The sequence below is a fragment of the Harpia harpyja genome, chromosome 11, assembly GCF_026419915.1.
Source record: "Harpia harpyja isolate bHarHar1 chromosome 11, bHarHar1 primary haplotype, whole genome shotgun sequence".
Taxonomy (NCBI): Eukaryota; Metazoa; Chordata; class Aves; order Accipitriformes; family Accipitridae; genus Harpia; species Harpia harpyja.
The window spans coordinates 2,160,695-2,171,452 of record NC_068950.1 but is presented as its reverse complement, the minus strand read 5'-3'; the positions used below and the strand labels follow the sequence as shown (position 1 = coordinate 2,171,452).

The 10,758-nt window shown below is 62.8% G+C and overlaps 1 protein-coding gene across 1 annotated transcript; it reads right to left on the bottom strand.

Annotated features, from left to right (window-relative positions):
• Positions 1-247: 247 nt before the first annotated feature.
• Positions 248-3,884, bottom strand: ISYNA1 (inositol-3-phosphate synthase 1). Its single transcript, XM_052800430.1, is given in 13 exon segments — positions 248-490; positions 492-572; positions 574-670; positions 1,587-1,804; positions 1,903-2,016; positions 2,097-2,261; positions 2,338-2,553; positions 2,641-2,784; positions 2,882-3,081; positions 3,159-3,180; positions 3,182-3,289; positions 3,513-3,674; positions 3,760-3,884. Coding segments are annotated over 13 exon segments (1,680 nt in total). The 5' UTR covers positions 3,874-3,884; the 3' UTR covers positions 248-451.
• Positions 3,885-10,758: the final 6,874 nt, after the last annotated feature.

The window sequence follows — 10,758 nt, the reverse complement described above, 5'->3', positions numbered from 1 at the left end:
TGCTTATCAAAAGAAAATGGGGGACACCCCCCCCCCAAAAAAAAACCCCAACAAAAAAAAGAAAAAAAACACAAAAAAAGAAAAAACCCCAAAACAACAACAAAAAAACCACCCCCCGCCCCTGCATCAATAAATGTAATTTGATTTTTTTTCAGAAGGCGCCGGCGTTCGGCTCTCGCTTCGCCCAGGGCTGGGGGGGGGGGTCCGGGGGGGGCCCCAGGAACCAGGCAAGACGGAGCAGGGAGGGGGACATGATGTGCTCCGGGTTTATTGGCGGGTACAAAGCTTCACAGTTTCGAGTTGGCATCGGAGCCGGGCAGCACCGAGCACTTGGAGGGGGTGAGGGGGGGGGGGAAACCCACAGGTCGTGGACCGCCCCCCCCGACCCCAAATCCAACCCCCCAACACCTCCCCTAAAAAGCCGATATGAAATACAAAAAGGCGCCTGCTGTTAGTCGGCCCCGTCGACGTGGAGAGGGGTCCGGGGGGGGTCCTGGCCGGGGGGTGCCGGGGCAGGGGTGCCCGTTGAGCTGGGCGGCCGCCGATGCCTTCTTGGGGGCGAGGGGGCAGGCGGGCCCCCCCGGGGCAGGAGCGCTTCGGGCTGGGTACCGGCCGTTGCATCTTGTGCTCCAGCAGCATGTGGTTCTGGGGGGGCAGCCCCAGGCAGGCCCTGGGAGGGGGGGGGGGGAAAGGGGGGAGGCTCAGGGGTGGGCACCCCAGTACTGGGGAAGGGGGGTGAGATGGCACCGGGCACCCTGCGCACCGGGAGCCAGCGGTGTTGGGGACTGGGACCCGTCGGTGCTGGGCACCCTGGGCATTGGGAGCCACTGGCACTGGGAACCCCAGGCGTTGGGCACTGGGAGCCACTGGCGTTGGGCACTGCCCTGGGCATTGGGACCCATGGGCATCAGGCGCTGAGACCCACTGGCGCTGGGAACCGCAGGTGTTGGGCACTGGGACCTACTGGTGCTGGGACCCACAAGCGTTGGGCACTGGGAGCCGTCATGTTGGGCACCAGGACCCATTGGTGTTGGGCACCCCCATGGGCATCAGGTACTAGGACCTACTGGTGCTGGGACCCACGGGCATTGGGCACTGGGACCCACTGGTGTAGGACCCCCCTGGGCGTTGGGCACCCCGGGCACTGGGACCCATTCCCATTGGGCACCCCAGGCACTGGGAACCAGGGATCCATCCGCACTGGGACCGGTTGGTGCTGGGCATCACCAGGACCCACCAGCACTGAACACCCCGGGCACTGGGACCATCGCCTTTGGGCATCAACGCACCAGGACGCATTGGCATCGGGCACTGGGAGCCACCGGTGCTGCGCACGGGGACCCGCGGGCGATGGGAACTGGGACCTACTGGTGGCACGGGCGCTGAGCACCACCACCCACCAGCGTCGGGCACCAGGACGTACTGGATTTGGACACCCCACGCACGGGCGCCGGGCACCCACGGGCACTGGGACCCACTGGTGTTGGCAGCCTGGCTATCAAGCACTGGGACACCTCTGCAAGCCTCGGGTGCCACCAAGGGTGGGTGGGACCTGGCACCCACGAGTACGGGGACCCCCGCGGTACCTCAAGATGTTCTCGATGCAGCTGCGCTGGCGGAAGAGGGCATTGACGACGGGGGTGCCCTCGGGCACCAGCGGGGCCTTGCAGAGGAAGGCGACGATGGAGAGGACGCTGTGGAAACCCTGGAACTCGGGGTCGGCCTCGGTGCAGAAGGTGACGCGTTGGCACAGCTCCGTGAGGATGGCCAGGTCCAGGATGATGGGGCTGGCCAGCAGCGAGTCCTGCGGGCACCGAGGGGCAGGAAGGGTGAGCCACCCCACTTTGGGGACGTGCCACCACCACCCCCCTCCCAGGGACACCCCGTCACCCCTCCGCGCACCTCGCACGTGTTGTGGATGACGATGGTGTTGGTGCCGCCCATCATGATCTCCGACGTGTACTCGTCCAACGCGCGCTTGCTGTCCCCCACGTAGGGCACGTACTTGATCACCACCTGCGAAGCGACGTCCCCGTCACCCCTGTCACGTCATTGTGTGTGTCGTGTGTGTGTCGCCCCCCCGGCCCCCAACTCACGCAGTGGTCGGGCTTGTCCTGGGGGCCGTAGAGGATGGGGTTGGCCTGGACCGTGTCATCCACCACGTTGCTCTTGGAGATCTCCTTGGAGCGGAACTGCTGCGGGGCCGAGAGGTTCTTCCCGTCGTTGTTCCCCAGGTGGTTGTAGCTCACGATGGACTTGGTCTGGGCAGGGGGTGCGGGCAAGTCACCCCCCTCCGTCACCGGCAGGTCCCCCCAGGGCCACCCCGTCCCCACGTACCTTGAGTCCGGCGCCCACCAAGAAGTCCACCAGCACCGACTTCAGCTTGGTCTGACCCGACTTGAAGTCGTCGCCACAGATGAAGACGCGGCGCTGGGCGGCCAGCTCCACCGCGCCCGGCACGAAGGTGTTCTGGGGGGAGCCGTTGATGTAGGCGCAGCCCTCCAGGATGCTGGCCACGGCAAAGAGCGTGGACGGGGACACTTCCAAGCCTCGCTGCAGGGACACGGGACAGCTTAGCACCGCTGGGGCGGTGTTGTCACCTCCTTCCCCCCCTCCCGGTCCCCTCCCCTGTCCTCTGACCTCGATGGCCCGCAGCAGGTTGTCGGCGGTGTCATTGAGCCCCGGCACGACGTCGCAGAAGCGCTCCGTGTTGGCCGTCCAGAGAACGATGACTTTGTCCACCCCGCTGCTCTCCTTGAAGTCCCGGATGTCCTTGCGGATCTGCTCCCACCTGCGACACCACCGAGGGGGACGCGTCAGCGTGGCGGCATCCCCCCCGTTGCCTGTGTCGTCGTGTTCCCCCCCAATGCCACTGCCCCACCAGGACCTGCTCAGCCATGGACCCGCGGAGGACGTTGTCCGCCCGCTCCTCCTGGTTGGCGGCGATGAACTCGGGGATGTAGATGGAGGGTCGAGGCTTCATCTTCTCCAGGTGGGGCCAGAGCTGCTCCTGCAGCGGCCAGTCCAGCACCTCCGCCCGCCGCATGGCCTCCGCCAGGTTCAGAGAGGAGATGTCCCAGCCTGGGGGACAAGGAGTGACCCAACCGCTCAGGGATCCCCCCGGCCCCATTGCGGGGTTCCCCCCGCGTGCCACCTACCATCAAAGACGATGTCGTTGGGGGTGCACCATGGGCAGCAGGTCCCGGAAAGGCACGTAGACGTCACCGGTGGGGCCGGTACCCAGGCAGACGGTGGAGGCTTGGAGGAGGGAGCCGTAGTAGTTGGCTTTCTAGGATGGAGAACATGAGGATGAGCTGCTGGCACGGGGCGGGGGGGGGGTTCCCAGCACCCCTAAACCGGGGAGCTGGGGCTGCAGATCACCTCCACAGGGGCAGGGAGGAGATCGGGGTGCAGGACCCAAGTGCAGACGGGAGCAGCTGAGCTCCGTGACCCCATCCGCGCGGGACACCTGGGTCCTGGGACCTCGCTGGGGTCCCGCCGGGGACACCCACCTTGCGCCCCGTCTTGGTCATCCAGGACAGCCCCAGCTTGTTGGCCAGCACGGCCGCTGTCACCGTCGTGCCGTTGTTGCCCCCCCAGCCCACCAACATCACCCCCAGGCGAGGGACCTGCCGCCCCGTCCGGAAAGTGAAGCGGGTCGAGCACGGTCGCACCTGCGGGACAGAGGCAGGGGACACATGGGGACGAGTAGAGCCACCACCAAGCCCCCCCCCCCCCCCGCCAGCCCCCTGCCCGTACCTTGGTGACGCCGTTCTCCTTGCAGACGTGCACGGTGCTGTACGTGTACTTGGCCTCGATGAAGTCTTTGCTGTACGTGACGTCGGGGCTCTCCACAAGGAATGTCTCTGCCATTGTTCCTGGAGCTGGAATAGGAGGAAATGGGTGTCAGCCCCGCAGGCCTGGCACGCCAGGGTCCCCCCCCCCGGACCCCCCACCCTGCCGGGACACGGCTCCGGCACTGCTCCCTACCAGGCTGTGCCGCCGGTGGGGACCGTTGGCTCTCTGCCCCACGGCCTCCCACCGTGCCGGTGGCGGTGGGGCTGCCACCGTGGCCCCTTCCCACGCGTGTCCCGGCACCGGCCGCCACCCCCGGGACAGGCGGGGAGCAAGGGGGGGTGATTGCCCCCCCCTCCCCGAGGCCCCCCCGGGCCCCAGGACCTCAGCGAGCCCCCAGCAAGCCGGGAGGGTGCAGGGTCCCCATCCTGCTCGGGGCAGGCAGGAGGCTGTCCCTGCTGTCCCCTCCCTGGGGGTGGCAGGGGGCACAGGAGGGAATGGGGGATTAGGGATGCTCCCAGGGGACATGGGGACAGGGCTGTCCCCACTCCTTGGGATGCAGGGGACGTGGGGACCGGGGGTGTCCCTGTACCCTGGGGTGGCACCGGGGACGTGGGGACACGGGCTGTCCCCCCCCCACCCGGCGTGCGGGACATTTGGGTACGGGGCTGTCCCTGCGCCCCGGGCTACCGGGGGGACACGGGGACCAGGGCTGACCCTGCCGCCCACGGCGTGTCCGGGGGCACGGGGAAAAGGGACGGGACACGGGCCCGGGGCCACCCCCGCTCCCCGGCACCGAAGGACCGAATCCCTTCCCGAACCGCCCCCGCCCTCCCCGCGGACACTCACCGGGCCGGGCCGGGCGCGCTGGAGCCGGTGCCGGTGCTGCCCCGCGGGGGATGATGCGATCGCGGCTGCGGCCGCCCCGGCTCCCGCCGCTTAATCGGCTCCCAGGACCCGCCCCCCCCCCCCCAAACCGGCTCCGCCCCCCCCCCCCCCAAAAAAAAAAACCCGGCCCCCGTGCGCCCCCTCCCGCACGTGCCCCGCCGCCACCGGTCACCCCCCCCCGGTCCCGGTCCCGGTCCCGCAGCAGGTGCGGGGCGGCCCCGGGCCCCGCCGGAGGCTTCTACCGGGGGGGTCGCGGCGGGGGGGGGGGGGGTCGGCGGGAGCGGGAGGCGAAGGCGGAGGGGAGCGGCCGCTGACCCGGGAAGGGGAAGTGGCGCCGGGGCCGGGGCCCGGACCGGGAGCGGGGGGTCCCGCCGCCGCCGCCTTCCGGCTATTGAGTGTCCCGGGCCGGCGGCTTCCTGCGGTGCCGGGACCCTGCGGCTTCCCACGGGCACCGGCCCACGGGGTCGCTCCCACGGTGCTGCCAGCCCTGTCCCGGGCACCGGCATCCCGGTACCTGGAGGACACCGGCGCCCCAGTAAGCCCGCTGACCTCCAGCAAAGAGGCGTCCTGCAGCCCCCAGTATGGGCACCCAAAAGACCACGGCACCAGCATCCTGACGCCCTTGCAGCCCCCAGCGTGAGCACCCCAAAGGTCACGGTACCGGCACCCCACAGCCCCCCAGCACTGGCACCCCCAGCAGCCCCCAGTGCGGGCACCCAAAAGACCACGGCACCAGCATCGCAGCACCCCGCAGCCCCCCAACGTGGGCACCCCAAAGGTCACGGCACCAGCACCCTGCAGCCCCCCCACATGGGCACCCCCAGCAGCCCCCAGTATGAGCACCCAAAAGACCATGGCACCAGCATCCCAACACCCCGCAGCCCCCAACATGGGCACCCCAAAGGCGATGGCAGTGGCACCCCAGAGCCCCCCCCAGCATCGACACTGCAGCCCCCATCTCAGGCAGCCACCGGTGGCAATGCTGGGGGGGGGGGGGCAGCCAGGCCCTGCGTGGGGCTGCACCCCACATATTGGCCACAGGAGACCGATGTTTTGGGGGTGGGGGGGCTCTCCCGGCCGCCACGGAGAAAGGGCAGCTCGACAGCTCGGGGCCGTGGCTGGCACCCCGCTCCGCAGCCCCCGGGGGCCCGGCTGCCTTTCAATGGGCAGGCCTCGATTCAAAGGAGCAGCCCCCCCCCCCCCGCCCTGCCTCAACCCCCCCAGAGCAGAAGCAACGCCCGGGTGGGTCCCGGCCCCTTCCCCACCCTCGCTCCCTGCAGACGTGGCGAGGACAGCTCCGCTCCACGCCGCTGCCACCCACCCACCCACCCACCCGCTCCGGGGCCCTGACTCCGTGGGGGTACGCTGGCATCGCCACCCACGGAACGGGAAAAGACCCACCAAGGCCAAACCCCGGGGGGGGCACCTGCCAGGAGGAGGGGGGGGCGGCCGTGGGGAGAGGCGGCGGCGGAGGGCACGGCGGGTACCGGGGGTAGGGGGGTGTTAGGTGGGGGGGGGGGGGAAGCCGCGTCCGGCCCCTTGGCCATGGAGGAACAATGATCCCTTGGTGCCGGGCTGGAGGACAAAACGAGCCCCGCGTTGGAATGCCAGTGCCTCAGCAAATTATTGAAACAAAAATAACATTTCTTTGTACAATAATCCTGGGGCGGGGAGGGTCCGGGCAGCGCTGCCAGGGGCCCAGAACTGGTATTTTTCCACTGCTTTCCTCTTTTTTTTTTTTTTTTTTTTTTTTTTTTTGCCCCCCTCCCATAACTCCCACCATTGTTCCTTCCCCCACTCCCTTTCCCACTCCTCCCACGCTCGGCACCGCATGAGCGGGGCTCCCTTGTTCCCGCTCGCCCAACGCGTTCATGGGCCGGGAGCCCGGGCCGGCCGCCCAGCGTCTTCGCTCCCCAGCTGCCGGGGGCTGGCGGGGGGCCAGGCGAGCCGCGGAGCCATAGCGACCGGCGCGCTCCCCCAGCAATGGTGCCCACCCTCCCTGTTCCTAGCAGTTCCCCCCCCCCTTATCCCCAGGGACGGGCATCCTGGCCACAAATTCCCCGGGAACCCCCCGTTGTGGGAGCTGGGGCGGCACAAACTCCCCCGTGGTTCATTATAAGCAGGTTCAGGGCCTGATTCTGCGCGAGCCGGTGCTGCTGGCAGAGATGCTCCGTGCCTTGGGAAGGGTTCGGCCGCGGGGGGACGCCGGCAGGACCCCCCCATAGCAGGTCAAGGCCAACCCAAGCAGCCCCGGATTTATGTGTTACAGACACAAACAGCCCCAACGCTCCCTGGCCACGTTTTCTTCTGTTGACGGTTGGGTTTTTTCCCCTTGTGTAAAACAAGCCCCAGGCTCTGACCCTTCGTTATCTTTGCCTGCACCAGCTGCTCGCAGCTCCTTGTCCTCTCCTCCATAGCCCTATGCCATCACCCTCCATGCGTGTGGAAAGGGAGAGAAAAAATGGGTGATGTGGGGTGGTCGTGCTCGGCGGTGGAGGTGCAGCAGCTGCTCTGCAAGAAGGACCGGCACCATCGGACCGTGTCAAGGACAAATTATTCTAATGAGCTTCCGTCTAAAAACGAGCCGCAAGCAAAAGGTGCGCAGGAAAAACCCATGGGACTTTTGCTGTGTTTCAAGCATCCCACAAAGCTGACCAGGGCAGCCATGACGCTGCGGGGTCACCTCTGCTTTCCCACTTGTGCGTGACCCTAATTTAAGGGCAGCTTGTGGCCGATACAGCACAAAGTGACACTTTTCCCAGGTGTGACCCGAATTATCGGAGCCCAGGGATCCTGCTGAACCTGCACAGAGGGCTTGGCTTCCACGCGCAGGAGGGACACATGGACACAGCCTGAAATAGATGCCGCTCCTTGGCCCCCCCGCCACAGTCCCCGGGGAGGGCCGGCAGCTGGGTGCAGATAAGGAGGCAGCGGCAAGAGCCGGGCTGGCTCTGGCACAGCGGACGCAGCCAGTAAATTTCCACTGGGGCAGCTCCGAGTTAATGAGCTCAATGCGTGACCCCGGCCAGAGCAGGAGCTGCCAGCGGTTGAGAGGAATTCCCCAGGAAAGCTGGGACAGGAGGCGACGGGGACCGCTCCTGCATGAGCGTCCCCATGCAGGTCCCAGGGGACAGGACCCAGCCTTTAATCAGATGAACACCCCAGAGCAGCCCCAAGGGGCGAAGCTCGTGTAAGTGAGGAATTAAAAGATGGTAAAATGGGGGCCTGGGGCATGGAGCTTGGCTCAGAGGCGGCATTTGAAATGAAAAACCCGATGATTTGGGGATTTGCAAGAGCATCAGCTCACCCAACGCGTCTCGGCTCTTGCTCCATAACAGAGTGCCCCGTGGGAGCAAACCCTCGCCGGCCCTGGGAGCATCACTTCCCTGCACAGGTGCTTGTGCTGTTGTGTCAGCTCCAAGGTCAAGGCTGGCAGAACAGGACCAAGCAAAGTCCTCCCTGTTCCCCCCCCAGCTTTAAAAAAAAGCCACAACATGTGTAAGACATTATTTGATTGCTGGATTATTTCCACCTTCTCCATATTTTGCTATTACAGAGGCAGAATCCGTATTTCTGCACTAAAGCAAAGCAAGCTGCAGATGCACACGGGCTCGTTATGTACACAGGTGGATCAAGCAAGACCTACCGCCAGCACTTTTGGTCTCAAGACCAGTGAACCTGAGCCTGTCATCCACTGCTAGAGGAGGGGATCACAGAGCAGGCAGCACAGCAACTACCGAAGGATGAAACAGAAGCTATTCAGAGGATGTTATGCTACTGAGCAGTTACTGGAGTGCTTTTATACTCTATTTTATTTTGCCTGCTCCAGCCACAGTGAGCAGACGACCCAGAGATGCTGCAGAAGCCAGGACCAGAGCAAGCAGCCATCGTGACAGCAGAAAAAAAAAAGGACAGTCTCGATACAACCCAGATGCTATTTGTATTCTGAGCTTTAGCCGGATGATTCAGACCCGCGGGTGGAGGTGGGAGCTCCAGCAGCGTGGACAGGCAGCGCAGCGGCAGCGTCTACGCCAGACTCATCCCCAGCTCGCTGCTCTGGCAGCATCGACGTCCCTGCTCCAGCTCCCCATGGACGTGACTCACCCCCCACGCGAGCGAGCTCAGACGTCAAACCCAGCTCAGCTCACTGGGAGGGAAACGCATCAGCCCCTTCCACAGATGCAGAGCAGTCGAGGGGAGGCACCTGAACCAGGTCCGGACCCCCCCTGGGAGCTACAAGCTGTCAGAAAGAGCCACCATAACGGAGGAAGCTCCAGCATTGCCGATCCCGAGGGAAGCAGCGAGGACCTCGCTTGCTGACACCACCTCCTTACTGCCCACCTCCAAGCCCTCCCGCTGCTCCTGCCGAGCCCCATCTGCCCGGGGCCATGCACCCTCCAAGCTGCCGCGCTCTGTGCTCGTAGGACATCCCTCTAAAGCCAACCTCCACGCTGACACCAGCGATGGGTGCCTCTTCAAAAGCAGCTTTCCCCCCCCGAAAAACCTGGGCGCTAAAGCTGTTGGAGTGGGAAGAGCCCCAGCTCCTGCCACTGCACGGAGACGCCGATCCCACCGGAGCACTAGACTCTTCCTGCGCGCAGCAAGCGGCTAGAAAATGGATAGCCCACACCAAGCACCTTTTCCTTCTCGTGTTTCTTACCTACTGCTCTGATACTTTAACTCACTCAACTGACTCGGTTCCTTTAAGTTTCCTGCTTTCAAACTCCACGCCAGCCATTTATCACCTCTCCCTTTTGAGTTTTCTTGCAGTAAGCAGCACTGAAAAGAAATATACAACCTTATTGTTTGCTTGTTTTCCAATACAGTGAATTTATTATATGTTGCAAAATCAGCATTCAGCTTTTTAGTGTACAAAAAAGACACTAGCTCTTAAGAAAAGATTAGGAAAGCTGAAGACTATGCTGCCTTTAAATTGTAACATTTTGGCAAAGTGAAAAGCTCTTTTGTAAACTCCAACTCCATGGCTCAATATAGTTTTATCCACAGTACAATATTACAAAGTAAAACACAGTATCAATAAGTTAAGATCATACTTAATCACCTAGAACTGGTTTCTATTAACCCAAAAAGCACAAAATTTGCCTAGCTTCATAATCTCTAAAAAGGAAAAAAAAAAAAAAAAAAGGCAGATTCGACTACAATTCTTTAACACAGTCCAAAAGAAAAGTGAAGCAGAAAGTTGTTGAATGCTAATTGGGTCTCACAGTTTGGATATTCATTAAATATTTTCAGTTTTTATATTCAAATTTTAGAAGTTCCAGAATATACATGTAAATGTACACAATACATCTTTGTATACAACTCTGTTTGCAAAAATATCTTATAGCAGATGTATAAAGATTGAGATCCATCTCTATCCCCCTCCCCGCCAAAGCAACAAAAAAAACCCCATTCAAAATATTAAGGATCAGGAGAAGTGTTTCCATGGAAGAATTTACTCATCCTGGGTTTGTAGCTGCTGCCTCTTCTGCCATCTGAGTTTTGGGCTCCTCACGCACCGCAGTCGGAGATGAAGTCCCACCAAGCCCTGCGGCTCGGCGTGCTGCTGGATGGATGCGATGGGTGGGCGCTGGGAAATTCAGCCTTGCCACCGAGAACACCGAATTTGTAACCGCCGGCTGGCGATGCCGCTCACAGGTCTGGCACCGACCGGGTTTTGCAGTGACAAATCTCACAGCGGGTCCGAGAAAGCGTGGCATCCCGGTTCCTCCACGCAGCCTAATGCCTCCTCCCAGATCCCTGCAGCTCTGGTGAAATCCACCTCTGTGCACAAATTCACAGCTATAGGAGGTTTGTTGGAATCGGAGCCTAAGCGAGGCTTGAGGTCGGACACTGCTCGGACATCGCCGCCAGCCACCGCTTACTCCTTAAGAAACTCATGCACCGACCAGGCGCAAGACCCCACTGAGCCGGAGGACAAAGTTTTCTGGACAAAAGCTCCTTCCTTGCCTTTAACTCTCATGTATTTTCCATCTCTCTCTGATGAGCAGAAGCACCGGAGGCAGGCAACATTACACAAATGGGTATGCCTGCAAGAGAAATGGCTTCCTAACC